General features: G+C 39.1%; 1 protein-coding gene across 1 annotated transcript in view; it reads left to right on the top strand.

The window, feature by feature from the left end:
- The first annotated feature begins 2,419 nt into the window (after positions 1 to 2,419).
- LOC149138464 (putative DNA primase large subunit) overlaps positions 2,420 to 24,712 on the top strand; it is a 126,627-nt gene continuing 104,334 nt past the window's right edge. Inside the window, exons 1-6 of the mRNA XM_089446492.1 lie at positions 2,420 to 2,684; positions 3,063 to 3,124; positions 3,246 to 3,349; positions 3,477 to 3,558; positions 3,666 to 3,725; positions 4,102 to 4,159. Of these exons, the coding sequence (XP_089302618.1) occupies positions 2,489 to 2,684; positions 3,063 to 3,124; positions 3,246 to 3,349; positions 3,477 to 3,558; positions 3,666 to 3,725; positions 4,102 to 4,159 (562 nt within the window). The 5' untranslated portion in view covers positions 2,420 to 2,488. The remainder of the gene's footprint in view (positions 2,685 to 3,062; positions 3,125 to 3,245; positions 3,350 to 3,476; positions 3,559 to 3,665; positions 3,726 to 4,101; positions 4,160 to 24,712) is intronic.

The raw sequence follows: 24,712 nt of genomic DNA, 5'->3' as shown, positions 1-24,712 counted from the left end.
GCACCCTTGTCCATATAAAGGGAGCGTCCGAGGGTTTAATGGTCTAAAACTTCAGTTGGTCTCAAGGGCTAGTTACCTGAGTGGTTGGGATGGCTCCTAAGAGTTCTGTTGCTAATGTGGAAGGTTTGTGTGGTGTGTTTCTGTCGATCTCACTTCCTTATGGTCATCTAGGAGGTTGAATCCCATTATAATGGCCTCTCGTCGCATATTTACTTCGGTTGGCCGGTTACTTGGGTAGATGTGGGATGAGGGTGTTACAGGTAACCAGTAAAATCCATTTGTATTTTGATAAGGGATTGTTATCCCATTTCAGGTGGTAGCTTGAAAAAGTGCAAGTTGTATTTTGTAGAAGAGGAAGTAAGAGCTTCCTTGCAAGTTGTAGTTTGTACAAGAAATCCAAGGTAGCCTCCTGTACGCAGTGGCCTTAAAAAAATATGATGTAATAAGGGGAGTTGGAGTTTGCCTTCACATCACTTCAACGAAAATTTGTGGTTTTCCCTTCATGAGATTTCGCTTATATCTGGTGTCTTCATGTGTTGCATGTTGAATGCCTCACTTGTGTGAATGTTGTTGAATTCAAGTGTCTCTCTAGTAGTTGCCAAGTATTTATCAAAAGGTCATCAGTTTAAAACTCTGTGAGCAAAAATCCAGCCATGCTAAGGGCTAGTGTAGCCAGGTTAGGTGTGATCCCTAGGTGATTTTGACTACTTAAATGCCCGTGGGTTGTAACTACTCAAAACACAATTTAGTCATACATAAACTAGCTAAAAAAATTATAAATAATGATTTAAAGTAAACTAATTAATTTATTATTCTTTGATTTTAAGCTTTTGTGATCCATCTAGTTCTTTTTTTCCTTCATGATTAATCACATATTCAATTTTTACTGGTCTAGTTTGGAACCAACTAATGTGGTTTATCCACAAAGACAAAAATCCAATCTATCTAGAGATTTAAATAAGGAAAATGCACCTTGTTCTGGATTTAAAAGTTAGAAAAAGTAAAATAAAATTCAATACTAAATTAATATATGAACATTAAGTTATAAAGCTTAAGTCCATTTTTATTAAAAAATTATTGATTCTATTTTAAAAAAAATATTTAATAACGAATATTAAATTATTGTAAAAAATAAAAAAGAATATATCATTTACAAATTAAAATAAAAATAATAAAAAATTAAAATTAAACTTAATAATTTAAAAAAATTAATAGATATATATATATATATATATAAATTAAAAATATAAAAATCAATCAATAAAGTGAAATTTGTTTGAACCCATTATTATTTTATATATTAAATTTTTGAATGAAAATCTAATCAACTAAATTCAAATTTATTATATATTTATATTATTATTTACATATATCATCCATTATTATAATTATATAGTTAAACAAATGATCAAAATTGTTAAATATTTATATTATTATTATAGTTAAACAAAATATCAAAATTTATATATTTTTTATAATAAAATTATTATATTCAATATAATAATACTATATACTTTAGAATTAAAAAATATTGCATTTATATATTTTTAGTATTATTACTATTAAATTTTGACTTAACAAGTATTAATACAACATCTCTCCCTAGCCTTTTAATTAAAAACCACTCTAACCGGTTACTTTCATTTCGTTACTCTCCTACTATTATTATTCGTGATGAGCTATAAATAAAATGTGCCCGAAAAACCTTTGTTAATCCGTAGAGCTAAGTAACTTCGCAATTTATTGCTCGATTCAGCGCTATCCCTATACGGCTAGCAATATTTATCCCTCTCAGGGATACGAGATAATTAACTTGGAGAGGCCTTGGTTTGGCATCCAACTCGGAAATTTTTATTTTCACTTGTATAGCAAAGTTAATGGTCTTGACATGCGCTTCAATAACTTGATATGACATGTTAGTTTTTTTCATCACCTCGCGTGTTATATCTGGCTATGGAAAGCGCATTAACTTTGCTATAGAAATGGAAATAGGAGTTACCCTTACACCTTGGTGTAATGTCATGGAAACTCCTATTTCCACCTCTATAACAAAGTTAATGCGCGCATGTTAAAACGCATTAACTTTGCTATAGAGGTGGAAATAAGAATTTCCCATCTGACTCCACCATTTTCCACCATTTTCCTCCGTTTCAAATCTTCAGGAGACCGGTTTCCCCAAAATGATCTACCTATATGACGATCTCACTAGATCCCAGGTTGCGGAGCTCAAACGCTCCAGGGAGCAGGTTGCAGTAGCACGGCAATGGGCGGTCATTAGGGATCTCAGGGCGTCAAACTTAATATAATAATAACTTAAAATAGAAAACAAAACAAAACAATATTAATCAAGATTAATATAACAATATTAGCATAAAATAAAACTATAAATAGGAACCTTATTTTCCCGCGCTTACCTTGCGATCACATTTATATACAGGAACCTATGGATTAGAGGTTCTTTGGTTTGTATTGGCCGGGGAGTGACAGGATGGAAATACTGAGCTCCAGCCGAAGGGGTTATGCAGGGGAGGACTCTCCTGCCTCCGCCATTGGCAGCGGAAGTGCGTCGAAATATAAATCTAGGCTCGATAACAGATCCAGCAAGCTTTCATTCTACCAGTCGGCTCCTCCCCTCGAAGTATCCCTCGAAGATTTTGAATTATTTGCCGTGGATCGGCTCAGAGGTAATCGAACTTTTTACTGTTTCAATAGTGGAAATTTATGCTTCGACTACTCTACTTTACTGTAAAGTACGTTTACAGAAGCAGGATTTTCCTCTTCTTCTACTGGAGGTTTGTTTTTTTGTTAGTTATATATAATTTTTCTTTTCATTTTAAGCATTTACATTCAGGCTGCCTGCAATATTTACAGAATTGAGACCATTTAACTTCCAATGTATAGATTAATCGTTACGATTTGGTATTTGTAAATTGCCTGTTAACGCATATAAATTTTTTACAGTGAGAAGTCTTTGATGACTTGTATTTTTTTAAATATTAAATGAATCTCAAGCATTCCAGGTTTTAGGGTTCTTAATGTAGTTTTATTGTGGCCCATTGTAGTTCTTAAGGGTCTCGAAGATGCGTTGTCACGTGGCAAAAAATCGGAAGAACTGGAAAGCTTGGTATTCTTATAACTCTGAATTTTTCTATCATGTCCCTAAGGATTTCCATAAGTTGTTTACAGTCATGATTTTCAAACAAATTGAGTCGATATTGATTTTTTGAATATTTTATATTTTTAAGGTGAGCGAGTTGTGGAGAAAGCACATGCGGACTCCAAATGCAGCTGACATGATCAATAAAGATATTATATCCCATTTTGTGTTGCGCTTGGTATACTGCAGAACGTAAGGATTCATGCCTTTTTATTAATTATCCCAGAATCTTAGCTTGCTGATGTTTGGCCTTTCTGCAATCTGTTATTTAAGATTATCTGAAAAGTTTTTCTTTTTATGTATTGAATCTTTGTTACAGGGAAGAGCTTCGGAGATGGTTCCTGCAGATGGAGACTACTCTTTTCCGTCATCGTTTTCGTCTGGAACACCCAGATGCCCAGGTAAACTTATATTCACATGGATAATTATAACAACACATCATTTATAATTCTGAATTGTTTGGACATAGTGAAATGAAGTCCTCTCATTTGTTTACACATGCCTGCAGAGGATGTTCATGGAGGAATGTAAGCTTCCCTACAGAGCAATTACAAATCCAGAGTTTGAGGTGAAATCACAGTCAATGTTTTATGTACAGATTGAAAGTTTTAAACTTGTAATTGGCATTTGCAATTTTTGGGTTTTGTATCGCACACACAAAAAATCCGGATTTTATGAGGTTTTAGTAGATGTGTCACGAATAGAATGTCCAGTAGAGACTAGAAAAGATTAATTTTCCGATAAATAACAATAAAAATTGTTGTTTGATATGTTCTGCTTTTAATGGCAAATACGGATGCCAGGAAAAAATACAGAAAATAGCTCTGGTTTCATGTTCTTAGATAGAGGTACTTAATGTTAAAGCTTTGTTTTGACCATTATACTAAGCATTCATCTTGAAGCATTTATAACTTAAGATGTTGTTTGTTCCATTGCTTTTACAGACGGTGAAAGACAAGTTGGGTCAAGTTGCACGCTCACTTAACCAACCTCTTCCTAATGGTAAGGTCAATTTCGGACACTTCGATTAGTTTGTCAGTGAATTTCCCTAAACTTTTAAACACGTACATGCACACAAACATACGTAAGTTGCAAGGGTTCGTCGGTTTGCTTATAAGTGTGCGATTTTTTGAAATTTGGATTTCTCAATGTTGGATTGGATCAACACAGACACCTAGTAATCATATACATATATCTTTTGAACAAGTTTTTTATTAATAAAAAAGGGTGCATACATGATTACACATGATGCAAGATAATTGTTTGCACAATTTTCTTTTGTATGGCCTGTAATTTATTTTCCCGCTGTTCTTTTTTTCTTCTCTTTTCCTCTAATTTTTTTTGGTCTTTGTAGGTGATTTGTAAATGTTGATTATTTTCCTCTTTAAATTATTTTGAAGTTGGTTTTCTTTAGTAGCTTCCTTTGTTGTACTGCTCTTTGTAGTCAGATGTATTTTTTGGTTTGCAGAAATATTACGGGTCTTTCTTTTCTAGTTTTGTTCTTCTTTTCAATGGGTGTATTTTCTTCTCGATCTTTGTTTAATCCATGATTTTTCTATGTTTGGATGTCAAGGGTTCATCATTTTCCTTTTTGACATTTGCTTAACCAATACAAATTTTCCTTCCTTCTCTTCTTCTTTGAAGGCTTTTCCTCTCCTTGAACTAGTTAGGAGGCTTGATGGAAGGGCAAGAGGAGATTCTTTAGCCATATACATGAGAATATTTGTATCGAAAGGTCATGTGCTCAAATCAAGGACTCAATTCCAAGTAATTCCATCGAATTCTATGATTAGTTCTTATGGGTGTTGTTTTCTTATATCCATTTCATGCAATATTTGGCATCGATATCTAATCCGTATTTTGAAATAGGTTTGTGAGTTAAGAATTTCCTGAAATGGTCACCAATACTTTGGAGTGATTCTTTATGCCAAAGATCAGCTATAAGATTTATAATTGAAAGCGTTGTGAAGCTATGAAAATCCCAAAGGTGCAGTTATTGGACTAAACTTTCGTTGCTAGTGTTTCATGTTGAGAATTGCATTGCCATAACTAGGGTCTTTCGTGAAGTATTGAATCTTGATAGCATGAATTTCCTTGTTTTGAAAGTGGTACAAATGAGCCCCCTTCACACATAAATTACATTATACATGAAATTTGAATTTTGGTTTAGAATTGCCCTAGTATATCCAATATACAAAAATGTTAGGATAAGGTTAATTTTTTTTATTCTTATTAATCATGTTTTCGTTGGAAAGTTCTTTTACTCAAGCACGAGAGAGCTCACTCAAGATCTTGAGGGGAGGAGGAGACTTTGCTTTAGATAGTGAAGTCAAATAAGGATGGGGAGGAGGGTTGTTAGTCCAACTTGGAACCACAACTGAGTTTTGGATAACCAAAAGAAGTTGGGCAATTTAGTTGTGATCAACAAGTAGAATTGTTTGAGGGGCCTCATGGGATCCTACTATTAGAGAGGGAGGTTGGACTTGTTGGGGAGCCTCACGAATGAGTAGGAAAATGGCGAATAAATGTTTTGAAGAACTACCAATTTTGCTTTTTCTTGTAGAGTTGTAATAATGACCCTTGGAAACTATTGACATGAGGAAGGAGTTGTTTTTTGAAGACTTGAAATTGTGGTGGGGGCTGAGGGAGGGACTTATACCTTCTTTGTAATTGAATTTAGAAGTAAGGGACAAGAACCTGCAATCCATGTTTGAGGACAGTGATAATGCAGAAGGAATGTGGCTCAATTGAATTGCCTATTTTGACCCTAATGCAAGCATTGTTCCACAAGAGGACCTCAAAAATGGCCCTAAAGAAATTCCATGTCTTTAATTAAATGCATATATTATTATATAATGCTTATATATTTGATAATATATCTTATTGTTAAACATATATATCTTTTAGTAATACATTAACTCTTTTTTTAAGAAATACTAACATTCACAATTAGATATGCAAAAAATAGAAGGGTATATATCAGTGTTGCGAAAATCGCGATAATATCGAAAAATCACGGTTATTGAGTTTGGCGATATTATCGCCTGGTTTTTACCCTATTTATTTATTTTTTTGTTTCTTTGTGTTTTCTTCACAAAAAATCGTGATAACTTGAAAAATCGCGATTTTTTGGGAAAAAATCTTTTTGGAAAAAAAAGAAGAAATTTTTATTTTTTATTTTTTCTCTGATTTTTTGATGAGGAGGAGGAGCAACAAGAGGAGGAGGTGACAACACCTACCCAGACTACCCCTGTCACTAGTAGAGGACGTGGTCTACCTCCTGTAGCTCCTAGTTCTTCAGCTTTTAGAGCACAACAGAGTCCACTGCCAACTTCACCGGCATCTACATCTAGAGGGGCAGAGGAAATCAATAGTATTAGACTTTAGTTGTTTGGTTCATTTCATTGTATATGACATTATGACTCATGATATGAGATACATTATTATATTTTTTGTTGATATTTTGAGGTTGAGTTGGGATTCATGAGTTAGGACTTACTATTCAGGACATGATTCACTGTTATGTGTGATGTAGCACTGGAAATGATATTACACATCTTATATATTAGTTCTTTTATCATATTTATGTGTCAATGTATTTATTTTATGTTGTAGATGCTTTAGATATTAAAAAAGTTGGAAAAAATGAATATTTTTGTATGTTACGATTTTTTTCCCTTGTCGATAATATCCCAATAACAAGTACTGCAACATTGGTATATACAATGAGCCTCTTTATCTCTTCCTAAGAGTGACTAGAGTGGAAAAAACATTTGAATAATTAGTGGGATCTAAACATTGGGTGTCCTTGATCAACAATGACCTTTTTGCTAAAAGATGATCATGTACCTCATCCTTCCACAAAGAATTGAAGCTAGACAATAACTAATCTTTTGATCAAACACAAACTTATGTTTGAGCGTCTAAAGCACAAAATTCATCATCAACCATAAATAATGCTAGAGACCAACAAGGGCCTCATGCACAAGAAAGCGACTATCCCCAAACAAAGAAACACGTAAATGAATCCTACTTTGAAACAACATAGAATGTTGATCCTTTAGTAACCTCCAAGTGCTTGGGGAATCGACACTTCCAAAAGATATGCTTTTGAGTCTCTAGTTGTTGACACATTGGGCAAAGACCATCTTAAATATCACTTTGAACGAATTCAACTTTAGAAGGAATCCTTTGATATATGACTAGCCAAGCAAAAGCTTGTGACTTATAAGATAGGTGCATTATCTTGTTGAAATTTGGTACTGGAGGACAGGTGGTTCCCTTAGGCTTTGATCTTTGGCCTAGGGAAAAGTGTCCAAAAGAATTTAATTTTTCTCCTAAAGTGACTTTATAATTTTATAAAGTTAAATCTAATTTAAAAGTGACTTTAAGTGATAAAGTTATTAAGTCTAATTTTAAAGTGACTTTTATAAAGTCAATGAAAAATTAGAAAGGAAAAGTGACTTTGGAAATAAATGACTAAGTGGGTCTTTATTAAAGTGGGGTGAATTAAAAAATAAAAAGTGAGATTTAAATGAGCATTTAATCTCAGCCATTGATCTAAATCTATTTCAGCCATTGGATTTAGAGATCACCCAAAAGTCACTTGGATCACCCAAAAGTCACTTGGAGTTATATTAAAGGAGGAAAAGGAGGAAAAGGTCATTCATTCTTTCATGAGCAGATTGGGAGAAGGAGAGCAAGAGAGCAAGAGAGATTTCTGAGCAGGGAGGAGAAGGAGACAGCAGCTTGGCACACATTCCAAGGCAGCAGTTGAGCAGATTTGTACAGCTGATTCAACACATAGTGAAAAGCAGATTTTTGCACAAAAATCGAGGAGCAGTTTGCTGATTTTTCTGCACACAAAACGGAGGCCGTACAGCATTTATTGCTGTCTTGTTTGCTGTAATTTCTAGATTGCTGTGAGGCACGGGAAAGGAGATAAGTTGTAAATTTGCTTGCTGATTTTTTGCTGAATAATTCTCACTGTAAAAAGGCAATTTTCAGAAATAAAGAAGAGCTCTCAAACTGGTTTTCCCCAAGAGTTGTAGGGGGTTTTTCCAAGGTCAAGTTGACCAAAAATATCAGTGTTTTAATGTGTTTTAATGGCTGTTTTTGATTGCTGATTTTTAATTCTGCAATTTCCAGCATTCTGAAAAATTTCCAGAATTTGTGTTTTCAGCAATATTTATTTTTTTCAGTCTGTTAAATGTATGGTTATGGGAATGGGTATTTAACTACATGGGAGAAATAAGGAGAAACTGAAAACCGGGGTGGGAAAACAGAAATTTCTACATGGTATCAGAGCTTGAGTGCTGAAGGGTAGTTTGGGACAGCAAAAGGAAAAATTACAGTTGCTGATTTTTCACTCAGAAAATTCCATCAAGCTGATTTTTTTCATAAACAACAGTTTTATCTTTACTACATCAGTGCTATTCTTTCAGTTTTAGGATAGCAGGATGTCATTGGGATTGATGGTGGAGGATAGGTTGGATGGGCATACAAATTACAGTGTTTGGAAGGAGAGAATGCAGAGTATCTTTGAGGAGGCAGAAGTCTGGGATATCATGGTGCATACCACACAGAACCCTGTTGTTGTGCCCACTGATGTTACTCAGTTGGCTGAGTATAAAAAGAAGAACAATAAGGGTAAGAGGCTGATTCTAGACGGAATCAAAGACCATTGCATTCTTCATGTGAGAGGAAAGAGCAATGCCCAAGAGATGTGGACAGCATTGTCCAATTTCTACCAGAGTACCAATGAGAACCGGAAGATGGTCCTGAAGGAGAAGCTGAAGAACATTAAGATGGGGAATGATAGTGCAGCTGGATATCTCACAAAGATTCCCAATGTGAGAGATGAGTTGGCAGCGATTGGAGAGGCCATTCCATCCACTGAGTTGGTGCGTATTGCAGTGAATGGCCTCCCCCGTTCATGGTTGAACTTTGCTGATGGGGTTTGTGCACGTGAGACCCTTCCCACATGGGAGAGGTTTTGGGATGATTGTATTCAGACAGAGATCAGGAAAGGACAGCTTGGGGCAGCCAAGCCAGTTGAGCAGGATGAGGACGTAGCACTGGTGGCAGGAGGCAAGAAAGGCAAAGGGAAGAAGCAGGCTTCCACAAGCAGTGGTGGGGGCAAAGGCAAAGGTAAAGGTAAATAGAGTAACTCACAGAAGGACTATTCCAAAGTGAAGTGTTGGAATTGTCAAAAGATGGGACACTATGCAGTTGTGTGTCCGGAGAATAAGAAGAAGAAGGGGAAGAACCAAGACGTGGCAGCTTCAGCAGAGATTGAGGACTTTGTTGGTCGTTTTGACCGAGAGTTTGCGTTCACTACGTGTGAGTCCTCTAGTGCAGGATCACCCGCCACACAGGTTCAGAGGGAGCATGCTTTTCCCTCGATTAGCGGAGCATCTACAGGTATTTGGTATGTGGACAGTGGGGCTTCACGTCACATGACAGGAGTCCGGGAGTACTTCTCAGCGCTTTCAGAGAGTGACATTGATATTGAGGTAGTACTCGGTGATGACAGAGTTGTTAGAGTAGTCGAGGTGGGTACACTGACATTTCAGAGGGAGTCCAGTCCTCCCTTGAAAGTGTCAGATGTTCTTTATGTGCCAGGGATGAGGAAGAACCTCATATCCGTCTCAGCTTTGGAGGACAGAGGATATGAGGTACTGTTCAGGGGAGGACAGGTGTTGATGTATCCCAGGGGCACTCCAGCTGATTCAGCTAGAGTGATAGGTGTACGCCATGCAAAGGTGTACAAGTTTGCATTCCAACCCCTTTTGGCATTGAGCAGTAGTACCGACAGTAGAGCTAGCAGTTCTGAGCTGTGTGAGATTTGGCAGCGCAGGATGGGACATATGTATCATGGAGCCTTGAGGACATTGCGGGAGATCACTACAGGTGTGTCAGATTTCAGTACTGATCACTTTGATACTTGCAGAGGTTGTGCGATGGGCAAGTTTGCCAAATCCCCTTTTCCCAGCAGTGACAGCAGAGCGACGGGGATACTTGATTTGATTCATTCCGATGTGAGCGGTCGGATGTCTCATGTTTCCTTGAGTGGATATGAGTACTATGTCTTATTCATTGATGATCACTCCAGGAGGACCTGGATTTATTTCTTGAAGACCAAGAGTGAGGTCTTCAAGCGGTTTCAGGAGTTCAGAGCTCTTGTGGAGACTCAGACAGGTCGAAAGATCAAGTCCCTGAGGTCGGACAATGGAGGAGAGTACACCCTTGGAGAGTTTGTTGACTATTGTGCGGAGGCAGGCATTAGGAGGGAGTTCACTGTTCCTTACAACCCCCAGCAGAACGGGGTTGCGGAGAGGAAGAACAGATCCATCATAGGGGCTGCCAAAGCCATGTTACATGATCAGGGGTTGCCATTGTTCTTGTGGGCAGAGGCCTGCAACACAGCTGTTTACTTGCAGAACAGGAGTCCGCATTGTGCCTTGGGGCACATGACTCCGGAGGAGGCTTTCTCTGGGAAGAAGCTTGATCTTGGTCATCTTCATATCTTTGGATGCATTACATACTCCTATATACCCAAGGAGAAGAGGACCAAACTAGAGCCCACCGCAGAGAAGGGTATCTTTGTGGGCTACAGTGAGACCTCAAAGGCCTTTCGGATTTACATCCCTGCACAGAGGAGAGTTGTTGTCAGACGGGATGTGAAGTTCGAGGAGGACAGGGCCTTTAGGAGGTCACGGGAGTTAGAGTATCTGGATCAGCCAGACCCTCAGCAGCAGTTGAGTCAGTCGCAGGGATCCAGTGGGCAGGGATCAGGAGGATCAGGAGGTACATCTATGAGGATGTCAGGTCCGTCAGTGAGCAGTGGCTCATCGAGCCAGAGGGGTGGTGCTCCGGGCAGCATGCAGAGCAGTTCACAGAGCAGTTCACTAGGGAGTCCACTGATGGACAGTTCACACGGTACCTCAGCTTCTACAGGTTCAGGTGCAGGCAGGAGGACAGCAGACAGACAGTCAGGAGTTCAGGCTACTGATGATGATGAGGAGGAGGAGTTTCATTCTTTGGTGGGAGAAGTGCGCTCAGGGAAGAGGAAGCCCAAGTGGCTTCAGGACACCTTGAGAGATGCCACATCTGTTGCTGAGCCGAAGAGGCCGGTCAGAGAGAGTAGACCACCTGAGAGGTTTTGTAGCTATATGGCGATGGTTACCAGCATCCTTGACTCTGAGCCTTCTAGCTATGAGGAGGCAGCTAGCCAGCAGGTCTGGAGAGAGGCCATGCAGGAGGAGTATTCTTCTATCATGAAGAATGATGTTTGGGAGGTGGTGCCGAGGCCTGAGGGCAAATCCGTGGTTACTTCCAGATGGCTTTACAAGATAAAGCATGCTGCAGATGGCAGCATTGAGAAATTCAAAGCGAGGTTTGTGGCTAGAGGGTTCTCCCAGGTAGAGGGAGTTGATTATGAGGAGACCTTCGCTCCCGTGGCTCGATATACTTCGATCCGCTCCATTATATCGATAACAACAGAGATGGGTTGGAAGATCCACCAGATGGATGTGAAGACCGCATTTCTCAATGGCTTCATACAGGAGGAGGTGTACATTGAGCAGCCACAGGGCTTTGAGGTGCATGGGAAGGAGTCCCATGTGTGCAGACTGAAGAAGGCCCTTTATGGCCTGAAGCAAGCTCCCAGAGCTTGGTACTCCAGGATAGATACATACTTGCAAGGGATGGGTTTCACAAAGAGTGAGGCAGATCCGAACCTTTACTTTATTGTGATTGGTGAGGAGCCTCTCATTCTCGTGCTGTATGTGGATGACTTGATCATTACAGGTGCAGAGAGACTCATAGAGCACTGCAAGAGAGATCTTGCGGCGGAGTTTGAGATGAAGGACATCGGCTTGATGCATTACTTTTTGGGCTTGGAGGTGTGGCAGGAGGAGGGGCATTTCTTCCTGGGGCAGGGGAAGTATATTGTGGACATCCTTAGCAGATTCCACATGGAGGATTGTAGACCCATGTCGACACCGATGATCACCAATTGGAAGAAGCTTCATGCTTCGGATTCCGAGTTGGTGGATCCCACATTGTACAGGCAGTTGATTGGTTCCTTGATGTATTTGGTCAACACTAGACCAGATATCTGTTTTGCAGTCAACACGATGAGTCAGTTTATGTGTGAGCCTAGGAAGGTTCACTGGGTGGCTGCAAAACACATTTTGCGGTACTTGCAGGGGACAGTGGATTATGGTTTGGACTACAGGTAGGGAGATGGAGTGAGATTGGCAGGATACACTGATTCTGATTGGGCAGGTTGTGCTTCTGATAGGAAGAGCACTTCAGGGTGCTGTTTTGGGTTGGGTTCAGCAGTAGTGTCATGGTTCAGCCGGAAGCAGCAGTCAGTAGCACTGAGTTCAGCGGAAGCAGAGTATATGGCAGCCAGTCTAGCTAGTTGTGAGGCTATCTGGCTTCGCAAGATGTTGTTTGGCTTATTTGGTCAGCCGTTGAGACCTTCAGTGATTTACTGTGATAATCAGAGTTGCATTAAACTCACGGAGAATCCAGTATTTCATGACAGGTCAAAGCATATCGGGATCAGATATCATTTCATCAGAGAGTATGTTCAGAAGGGAGTTGTGAAGCTTGAGTATATTTCCACTGATGAGCAAGTTGCAGATATCCTTACCAAAGCCTTACCACAGGGCAAGCATGTCTACTTCAGGGACAAGATGGGTGTGGTGAGGAACACCTTCCTCGGTAAGAGGGAGTGTTGAAATTTGGTACCGGAGGACAGGTGGTTCCCTTAGGCTTTGATCTTTGGCCTAGGGAAAAGTGTCCAAAAGAATTTAATTTTTCTCCTAAAGTGACTTTATAATTTTATAAAGTTAAATCTAATTTAAAAGTGACTTTAAGTGATAAAGTTATTAAGTCTAATTTTAAAGTGACTTTTATAAAGTCAATGAAAAATTAGAAAAGAAAAGTGACTTTGGAAATAAATGACTAAGTGGGTCTTTATTAAAGTGGGGTGAATTAAAAAAATAGAGAGTGAGATTTAAATGAGCATTTAATCTCAGCCATTGATCTAAATCTATTTCAGCCATTGGATTTAGAGATCACCCAAAAGTCACTTGGATCACCCAAAAGTCACTTGCAGTTATATTAAAGGAGGAAAATGAGGAAAAGGTCATTCCTTCTTTCATGAACAGATTGGGAGAAGGAGAGCAAGAGAGCAAGAGAGATTTCTGAGCAGGGAGGAGAAGGAGACAGCAGCTTGGCACACATTCCAAGGCAGCAGTTAAGCAGATTTGTACAGCTGATTCAACACATAGTGAAAGGCAGATTTTTGCACAAAAATCGAGGAGCAATTTGCTGATTTTTCTGCACACAAAACGGAGGCCGTACAACATTTATTGCTGTCATGTTTGCTGTAATTTCTAGATTGCTGTGAGGCACGGAAAAGGAGATAAGTTGTAAATTTGCTTGCTGATTTTTTGCTGAATAATTCTCACTGTAAAAAGGCAATTTTCAGAAATAAAGAAGAGCTCTCAAACTGGTTTTCCCCAAGAGTTGTAGGGGGTTTTTCCAGGGTCAATTTGACCAAAAATATCAGTGTTTTAATGTGTTTTAATGGCTGTTTTTGATTGCTGATTTTTAATTCTGCAATTTCCAGCATTCTGAAAAATTTCCAGAATTTGTGTTTTCAGCAATATTTATTTTTTTTCAGTTTGTTAAATGTATGGTTATGGGAATGGGCATTTAACTACATGGGAGAAATAAGGAGAAACTGAAAACCGGGGTGGGAAAACAGAAATTTCTACACATCCTTGCACTATGAAGATGATGAACCTAATAGGCCTTCACTTTTGTTGAAGCTCACCTTCCGTTAAGAACCATGAGAGAAGATGGCATTGATGAAGTGCTAAATATAGATGGCGAGAATCTTTTTAAAGCAATGTGCAACTAAAACTCCACGTCTTGTCCCTCCAAATGTCCTAGGCATACTAATGTAGAGGAGCCTAAGGTCAATACAAAGACTATTTTTATTAATATGTAGGATAAAAATCTCAAATCATATTACATGTAGTTGCCAAATCTTGACAAAGTTTGGATGGCTCTCATTTTAGGTTATGACTGCATAAATGCATGAGATGATAGTCTCTATGACTGTTTTTCATGAATCAAAATAGAATAGCCGCATAATTCCTAGGATAAAATAACAACATTTAGGGCTTATATGAAGAGAATTCCCTTGTTTTTGGTTGTGCTATTCTAAAAGATCTTTGGCCTTTGTGTGACAAAGAAAACATGCTTTATCCTATATGACCTTTGGATATAAACTTTAACACGATATATAAGATGTTTATTAACAAAAAGTAGTAATTGTTTCTTATCCCCATGATTTGTTACTTGAGAGTGTTAGGTAGCTCAAGCTCTTGTCATGTGAATTGGGTATTTCCTTCTTCCTTTCTCATGCCTTTTGAGATATTTCAATCATAATTTGGTTGTTTGCTATTGTGTCCCCTAAAAATTGATGCTTTGACACCATAGTTAGATATTCCTCCTAAGCTAGAGTTTCATTTATTGACTTTGTTCTTTGAATGGAATGTGTTAGAATCATGACTTGCTCCTTGAGCTTGTCAATGTTGTTGGTCAATGCTCTTGCCATTCTCATTAAGCCTTCCTTAATAGACTATTTGGAGTCCATCGTTGACTTGAAGATTTTTGCATTGCTAGAGTGTGCCTGGGTCAAGAGGAGGAAACCAAGAAGGCCTTCTACCTTCATTTGCTTCCTTAGTTGCTTGCATCTTTGAACATTTTAGACTACCATTTGTTTGATTAATTATAGACTAGAGTTGGCTAGATGTTATTGGAATCATGAGACTAGATTAAATCAATTGGTTTACAAAAATAATTGAATTGATTTCCAAATTGGCCAAAATTAGTTTGTTCTAACCTCGTTTGAATTGGTCCCTCTTTGCCTAAAGAAAAGGCGAAGTACAAAAATAGGTGATCCTCCCCCCCAAGCCCCAACCCAAGCTTATGTAATGATGTCCCCTTAGATTCGGTGATGGAGTGAGCCAACACTATTATTAATGTCCCTAATGGATCAAGGCATGCGTTATGATTAGGATCCCAATATAAAGGATCATTTTGATGATATGTGGTTATTTGTTGTAGCATAATTCCTTTGGGCTTTAGAGGTGATCTAAAGCTTTAATGTTTATGCAATTTGTTGTAGATATGTATCACACACGTCATTTTGCTATATTCACTCTTACATGCTATGTGGATGAGCAAACTTTGTTAGTTTTTGATGATATGGTAGCATCAGACAGGTGTTTTAGTCTTGATTTGTGTCTAAGAGGCTAAGGAACACAATATCTCCAAAACCCAGAAAAGGTTTCACAAGATAAGCTTATGAAATGCCTTAATTAAATTAATTAGCCACCATTTAGTTATTAAAGGGAATTAATTAAGGAGACTGACTTATGCTATAAAGACTTCTAGAAAATGACTTGGATCAAGTCTAAGATGATCTTAGTCGTCGACGAGGATATAATCGTGGCCGTTGAAGCTCCAACAAGAGATTATAGGAGCAAGTTGATGAAATGGAGAAAGACACAAGAGGGGAGCGAATTACCTTGGCAAATCAAGCTACCCAATTGTCGTGATTCAGCAAGGGAGAGAGTTCAAGCCAAAGAAGGAGAGCATCAATGATCGAGGGAGCAACAAAGGAGAATTCCAAAGAGTTTCCCAACAATTTTCCCAGTGTCGGAGAGACGGGAAAAGGGAGGTCGAAATTGTTCTGTAGAGAGGTCATGTAGCCAATGCGACCAGCCAAAAACCCCACTGCAAGTTGCCGAGAGAGAGGTTGTTTCAGTTGTCGAAGGCTAGAAAGATCATCCATGAGGCATAGTGATTTTTTCCAGAGGCAGAGGTAGGCATGACAACTCAATTAGAGGCAATTTGTAGGCAATGTGAGTTCTTCAAGGTCAATAGTGTGAGCAGCCAAAAGGGCAATGCGAGTAGGCTAGAGGGAGGGCTAGTAGATTTGCAGAGGGAGAAAATATTTCCCATAAATTTTTTTGGAGGATTGCCAGTTGGGCATCTCAATTATTGTAATCTACATTTTTGCTGCATAATTAAATAAACCCTCATTTGCTGCACCGGTTTTCCCTTCGGGGTTTTTTTGGGGACTTTTAAGTCCAAAAATATTGGTGTCTATTTTATTGAGTGTGTGCATATTTTTCTCAGCTTCTAGTTTATTTTCTGCAACGTATTTTATTTTTGGTGAAGATTGCAATTGTGAGTTTATCGATATTTACCGTAATAACAAATAAACTGCAAATAAGTTAGGAGATAAATTTCCAGTTAATTGCAATCAAGGATTTTTCACAAACTTTGCCATTTTCATGTCTAATGGTTTGGATTTACATTGATCTACATGACTATGTACACACATACACATGTAATAGAGAATGAGTAACGATGTAGCTTGCCAATACCATTTCACATATTTCTTCTGGCTTCCTCAAGTATTTGAATGGAGGATGGTATTAATAGCGAAAATAGTTGATGGTAACCTAGTAGGACCTTTTGGGAAAGGATCTCATGATGTCTTTGGGTTGAATCAACTGCTATCGCTTAGGGCTCTCTCTTTCTCTCTCTATCTACACACACACACGTGTGTGTATTTTAGTTGATTGGTTACTCAACTTGGTTTTTTGGTTAATATCAATTTGGTTTTGGCTTGAACCTTAGTCGATCTTGGTCTACAATTGAAAAGTGGTATAGCCTCACTTAGTAGGAAACAACTCTTCTTTATAAACATATACCGTATATTAATTTATACATGATATCATTCTATATTATGTATTATACATTTTTTTTTTTGCTTAAGCAAGTGTCGGTCCTTCTATTTCATTAAGCCAAAATTAGTTTACAATAATTACACACATCCTTTCGACGTTGATGAAACAACTAAAAATAAAAACAGCTAGCTCCCTAAGGTTAAATATCTGGCCTTACAAGGAAATCTCATAACTCTAGGACAACGAACCCTTTTAGTCTCCTGAGTTTGGAGGGAAAAGAAAACCCGTGGAATCTTTCGCACCCTGGTCCATCTCCGCACCCAATCCGACGACCAAAGAGTAGATCGTCCTTCAAAGTTGATCGGTGTATAACGTTCCCGCCCCACAAAACAGAACGAACGATCATGACCGTTGATCCCCACTGCGAGATCCAACTGATGATAATGATTTTGCATCGACCAAGATGACTGAGCGATAGTGAGCGATGGAGGGCGGTATACGAAACCACCACCTTGCCACGTGTTGAATGCTGTATGGGATTGCTCCGAAATCACAGAAACTAGTTTTCGTTTGAAGGTGGTGCGATCAGGCAAAAACTGCCCAGGAAGCGGTTTTACTTCCCAGAACCCAAAGTTCTGTGTTAACCTGCTGCCAGAAAAATTGGAGACATGTTCCACATTCATTTTGCCTTCGCCTAAACCTGGGACCTCCCTGATTGACCATCCGAAAACCAGTGAAGCCCGTTCCACTAATCCCTGGATTTTCCGCGCCCAACAGTGGTTTGTTCCCCCCCCCCCCCAAAAAAAAAAAAAAACTGCTTGCCTGAGACCTTAGACACATATAGAGGATAAACGCTTCGAGCTCGCCTCCGTGGCTTTGTTTTAAACACGACCCTGTCTTCATCCGCTTGCTCGAAACAAAGTGCTCTCAGTTTGCTCTGTCTCAGCTCCTGCCACTCCGTCGAAACCCTGTCTTCAGTGCAGCTGACACCTTGGTTGGCAAGAAGATCCGCTAGTTTATTGGCCTGTCTTCGAACATGGTAGAAACTGACAGTGCGAAGACCTTGGAGATGACCCTGAATTCTTTGGAAAACTCGGATGAGTTTCCAATGTTTGGAGACTTTCTTCGGAGCTGTTCCACTACTAATTCTTTTCACCGAGTTGATGGTAAATTTAGAGTCTGCTTCTATTATTACATTGGAGCAGTTGTTTTGACTCAACAATTCTAAGCAATGCTCCAAAGCCATTAGCTCAGCCATATTATTTGTGGCTGTACCTAAGTGACAGTGGAAGATGCAAATTATACTGCCCTCTTCATCCTTTAAGACTCCTCCATATCCAACAGTTCCTGGGTTTCCTTTTGAAGCCCCATCAATGTTGTATTTCAAATATCCTTTCGGGGGAGGATGCTAGAAATCCTTCTCTGTGTCCTTTGAGATAACCTTTCTGACTAAGCCTTGAAGAGTGAGCCCCTGCATACCCAGCTGCTTGAGAATTTTTATATCAGTGTCTGAGGGAGGATTTTTAGGGTAGTTGCAAACAGAGGAACTCACTGTCTCCTTCAGCTGTTTCAGGATCAACTCCAGCAGTCGATGTGGAGGATTCTTTTCATCCTTAAAAATCCTTTTGTTCCTTTGTTTCCAAACATTCCATATGATGAAGCTTGGTGTTAGGGCCCAAGCTGAATTGAGAAAATCATGATTCGAAAAATTTCTCCTCCAATTATTGAGGGTGTTACTGATACTCCCTCTGTCCTTGTTAGTTTGTTGAAAGATAGTTGCAAAAATGTCCCATAACCAGGAGGTAAACATGCAACTATTGAGTATATGCTCAATTGTTTCCTCTTGAGCTTCACAGAGCTGGCATCTTGAAGGCCCCAGAACCCCCCTTTTCCTGATATTATCCCAAGTTAAGATTTTCTTATGATGCACCAACCACATGAAGAGTTTGATTTTCATCCACCCTTGGTGCCTCCATAAATTTTGCCATTTTTTGTCCCGAACCTGGGGGTCCCTCGCTTGGAGAATACCTTTAGCTTCCTTAAGATTGAAGGTTACCTCTTTGTTATTGCCCCATCTTAGTTGGTCTTGCCCCCCTGATACTAAGATCTTCCTTTGTTCCACCATTTTCATGAGTTCCTCTGCTTTTGTTTTCAGGGGAATGTTATTTCTGCAATCAATGTGTCTCCAGCTTCTCCATTTTTCTGTATGATGAGTTTGATCCCAGTAGTCCTTTACCTTAATTAATTCTTGGGTGTCTGTCTCCTGCTTAAGGTCAAGGAAGCCCTCTTTTAACAGAATTGGTTCTTGTTGCCACTTGTCTTCCCAGAAAAGAGCTTGATCACCTTCTCTGATTTCCCAGAAACTATTTTCTTGAACTAGACTTCTATTCTCCCAGGCTTTATTCCAACTGTGTGAGCCCTTTATGATTCCTGACATTCTTATTAGATCACTATTTTGCTAGGAGCTAGCATATTTTTCTTTCCATATATTTGCCCATTGGGCCTTTGGATTCTGAACCCAACGCCACCAAAGTTTGGCCCCTAAAACGTTGCTGAGAATTTCCTGATCATCCAAGCCTAGCCCTCCGTGGTTCTTGTGTTTACAAATTTTATCCCAAGACACTAAGGCCCATTTTTTCCTTTTCTCCTCCTTTCCCCAAAGAAAGTTTCTTTGAATATTTCTGAATTGCTGTAAGACTCCTTTTGGAGTTGGGAGGGCTGATAGCATAAATATAGGGATTACTTGTAGAACTGCTTTTGTAAGCACCAACTTGCCAGCAAGATTTAAAGATCTGCTGGTCCATTTACTGACCTTATCCTGCAACTTATTGATCAATGGTTCCCAAATGCTCTTGAGCATTGGTTTAGCAGTGAGAGGGACCCCCAAATATTTAGATGGTAGAAAATCCCTTTGAAAACCTAGAATTCTGGAGATATTTTTCTGAATAGCAATATTGGTATTGAAGAAAAAGATTTTTGATTTGGAGAGATTAACTTCCATACCTGAAGCCAAAGCAAAGAGATTCAGGATTTTTTTGTAGGCTAAAGCTTCTTTGACTGTAGGAATTCCCTGTAACATGGTGTCATTTACAAATTGTTGGTGAGTTATGGCCTGACCATTATCAGTTAGTTGCAGGCCCTTGATCTTTCCTGTAACTTTGGCATGCTTGATAGACCGTCCTAGTCCTTCCATCATGAGGATGAAGAGAAAGGGAGAGAGCGGGTCTCCCTGTCTGAGTCCTCTTGAAGGATTAAAAATCTTAGAGGGAGAGCCATTTACTAAAATTGAAAAGCTGGGAGAAGTCACCAGAGCCATTACCCATTTGACCCAGTTATGATCAAATCCAAAAGCAATAAGAATTCTTTTGATATAGAGCCAGTTCACTTTATCATAAGCTTTGGCTATATCCAATTGCATAATCATGCCCGCCTGCTTCTTGCTTGATAAAGAGTGAACCACCTCTTGAGCTTGAATGATGTTGTCAAGAATTTGTCTGCCTTCCACATAACCGGATTGTTCCCCTGAAACCAGAATAGGGAGTAGAGGTTTGAGTCTGTTGGCCACTACCTTGGATATTATCTTGTAAACCACATTGCATAAAGCTATGGGTCTATACTTCTCCGGTGTTTGAGCATTATCCTGTTTAGGTATCAGGGCAATGAAGGAGGTATTGAGCGCTCTCAGGATGGTTCTATTCACCCTGGAATCCTCCACAACCTACAAAATATCTTGTTTAACTATATTCCAGCAAGCTTTAAAAAAATCCACATTGAAACCATCCGAGCCTGGTGCCTTGCCATTCTGCATATCTTTGAGGACTTCACTGATCTCCTCTTCCGTTACTGGCCTGTTAAGGTTGAAATTATCCTCTCTAGATACCAGCTTCGGTATATGATAGGTTACCTCCCTGATGAAATGCTCTCTGTCTGAACTGTTTTCCTGAGTTATACCTTGGAAGTGCTGGACTAACACCGCTTCTATGGCCTCATGGGTTTTCTGAAGCTCCCCCTCCTCATTCTTTATCGAAGAGATTCTGTTGTAAGCTTTATTGGCAATGGTGGATTTGTGAAATTTTTTTGTATTATGTTCTCCTTCTTTTAGCCATTGAACTTTAGACTTTTGTCTCCAAAAAATTTCCTCTTGTTTACATAGATTTTCCCAATCTTGATGATGCTTCTCAACTTGCTCACTTTTGACTTTATCAAAGCCTTCCGTGATCAGAGCTTGGTTGAGAACCTGCATTTTGTTTTCAACGGATTTTTTTTCCTCAAAAATATTACCAAAATCTTTTTTGTTCCACTCTTTGAGTTGGAGCTTGATGTGCTTAAGTCTTTTATGAAGTAGGAACATGCTTGTCCCCTGGATCTGCAAATCTTCTGACCACCATTTTTCAATATTGCTTATGAAATCTGGGTGGGTCAGCCAGATGTTTTCAAATCTAAAAGGTCTGTTCCTAGGAATACCAATGCCCTTGATCTCCAATTGAACCAGCCAGTGATCCGAGCCTCCAAATGGAAGAACTCTCGCTATAACTTCTTGATCTGTTAGCATAAGATCCTTTGAGATAATAAATCTGTCTAACTTGGATGCTACGTGGTCTTCTCCTCCTCTTTTGTTGTTCCAGGTAAAGAGGCCCTTATTCATATCTGTATCTACTAGTTTCATATTGTCTATAAAGGTTCGAAACTCTAAAGAGTCTTTGCTAAGAGTTCTGGTTCCCCCTTTTTTCTCTGAAAGCGACTTGATCATGTTGAAGTCCCCTCCCATGATCCAGGGAATTCTTGTGTGTCTCTCCCTGAGGTCCACAAGAGAATCTAGGAACCTGAGTTTATCATCCATTCTTTGAGGGCCATACACATTCGTGACTAGATAGGTATTCCTCTTTCCTACAGGTTGAATAACTACTGATAAATAATTCCTTGATGCCTCTGCATCTATTATGTCAATTTTCAGGGGATTCCAAAGGGTGAGAATGCCCCTTGCTGTGTGCTCTGCTTTGACTTCTAAAAACTCAAATCTGCTGAGCCATTTGCTATGAATTTGTCTTAATTTCTAAATGGAACACTTCGTTTCTTGGATGAAGATAATATCCGGCATTGCTTGTTTCATTCTATGACTGAGCAATCTTTGTTTTCTTTTACTTCCTAGACCCCTGATATTCCAAGATGTGAACTTCATAATTAAAGATTTGTGAAGGAATAACTGGCTAGGTCTTTCATCTTACTTGAGTTTATCATTAGCTTTCCACACTCCATTAAGAGTTCATTTTGCTTTTTTCTACCCTTTTCTTTCCTGGGTTTCTAGTAGCTAGACCAGGAGTTGTTTTCATCGTTTTCACACCTCTGTTGTCCTGCTTGTCAATGTTTTTCCCTTTCTCCACACCTCTGGCCTGAGTTTTCCATAAGAACAGTTGCTGTATTCTGTTGAGCTCTTCTTGAGGCAACGAGTCTACCCCTCCCGTGGTTCCCTGAATCAAGAACCCTTCTAGATCTAGATGTTCTTTATCAAGAATTTCTTGAAGTTCATGATCCTCCTGCTCCATTTCACTCTGGGTCATTTCCTGATCCATCTCCAGTTTTGTATCACTAATCATGGTCGCTTTCTGAAAATCAATATCCTCCATTTGTTCGCCCTTTTCTTCTGCCTCCTTTTCCTCATGACTTCCTCCCATTACTTGATCTTCTTTTGTGGTCTCTTCTTCTTCTTCCAGAACGTGGAATTTGTTCTGACTGACCTGTTGCCCTTCATTTTGATGTAACTTTGTCCCTCTCTTGCCGCTTTTTCCTCTATTAATCACTTTGTGAAAGCTGTCAGTATCCTTCATTGTGCTAGCTTTGCTTTTGTTTACTGCTTTACTAAGAGGGCAGTCTCTGATTAGATGCCCATGTTCATGACATCTGCGGCATCTGAACGGAATATGCTCATAGTCTATTGTTTGTATCCATTCTTCATCAAAAACTTCCAGGATCACCTCATCCGGAAGAGCTCCTGATAGGTCCATTTCCACACAAATCCTAGCGAAGGATGTATATTTTCCCCTTCTGGTAGCTTCAGAAGCTTTAACAAAACACCCTAATTTATTGCCTATGGCAGCTAGCGATTCAGTTTGCCAATAATCAAGAGGTAGAGAGTAGAGCCTTACCCATACCGGTACCGAGGTGAAAGTCTCCTGTTCTGGGACAAAATTCATCATCCAAGGCCGCATATAGAGGCCTGCTGTTGCATAAAAGTAGGGCCTTCCTTCAAACACTCTGTCTTTGTCTTCAATATTTGTAAACACCACCGTGAAGAAACCCTTTGACCCAAGATGTAGGTCTATGCTCCCTTTAGGTTTCCAGTGGTATTTGATCCATGTTTGTAAAGCTTTTTCAGTGGGCCATACTCCCATGAACTTACAGATGATAGCATAAGTCCTCATGTGATCTCTGTGTGCCTGCAGAGCTGGATCATTTAAGACAACTCTGGGTGTGAACTCAGCTTTGGGTTTGCAGGGTCCCTTTTGTTTTTTATCTTGAGATCCCTGTTTTTTGTCTTCTTCCTCCTTGTCTTTAGTGTTGGTCTTTTCCTTATTTTTGGTTTCTGCTGTCTCTTCTTCCACATTCTTTTTCCCTTCCGCAGCAGTACCTCTGTCATTCTCAAGAGGTTTCTTGCCTCTGCTTGCTACTGCCTCCTTGTAGGAGGGAGTGGGGCTCCCTCCTCTACGGCTCTCCATGAAGATCGACCTCTGAAACTTATCTAAAACCCTAGTTTATCGCCTTGCGTTTCTCTCCGCCCTCCCCCTCCAATGTCCTTCAGATTCAACCAAAAATGTTATTATGTATTATACATTACTACATATTGCAAATTCTATTAAACTTTTCTAGTTGAGAAAAGATATTGATATTGATTTTCACAGAAAACTTACAAAACTAGGTTACTTGAAGCTCTCCCTTGAAAGTGTTTGGATTTCATTCTGGCCATATATAAGACAAAAAACTTTAGTGTTGTCATCATATATTTGATTTCATCCTCTAAATATTAAGATTATTAGTTGGAGTAAGAAACAAAAATGCCTTGACAAGTAAAATTCCAAGAGACTTGCTTTTTTTTGATTTGTAGGTGAAAAAAGCTCCTAATATGTACGATAGTAGCTTCCCCCAAAATAAATTTTTCCAACTCGCCCTTTCCTCTTAAACCTCAACCAACAAATTATACAACTAGAAACATCTTTCCCCATGCAATTATAATCAAATTGCAATTGATATTAGCCATTATTGGAGCTCGCATGGAGCCTTGAAGGTGTTGTAAACAAGGAAGGGAATAAACAAAAAGTTCAAATCTAAATGCCTTCATAATAATTCATTTTTTGAAGTTGGAAGTGGGATATTTTAACACAAAATCTAGTAGCCAATATTGGAGCTTGTGTGGAGCCTTGAAGGTGTTGTAAACAAGGATGGGAACAAACAAAAAGTTTAAACCCAAAGGCCTTTACAATAATTCATTATTTGAAATTGGAAGTGGGACATGTTACCACAACATCTAGCAGGCTTAGTGCAAAGCCTAACCAAGTAGGCTCAGACCTCGTGGCAAAAAGAGATCGGCTACCGGTATCAACTCAACAACCTTTCTCTAGCTATTTAGTGGTCTTTGAACCACAAGGGAGGTTTCCCTATAAAGATCACCTAAAGGATATTCAATTAGAAGGGTTCAAGGTGATTGATGAGGTCTAATGAATGGGATAGGATATCGGTGGAGCTTGAAGGGCTAAGATAACCTTTACTAAAG

This window comes from Pinus tabuliformis, chromosome X (genome assembly GCF_031772625.1).
Source record: "Pinus tabuliformis cultivar Carrire ecotype Pingquan chromosome X, CPIR1, whole genome shotgun sequence".
NCBI classification, from domain to species: domain Eukaryota; kingdom Viridiplantae; phylum Streptophyta; class Pinopsida; order Pinales; family Pinaceae; genus Pinus; species Pinus tabuliformis.
This window is presented reverse-complemented; position numbering and strand designations above follow the sequence as displayed.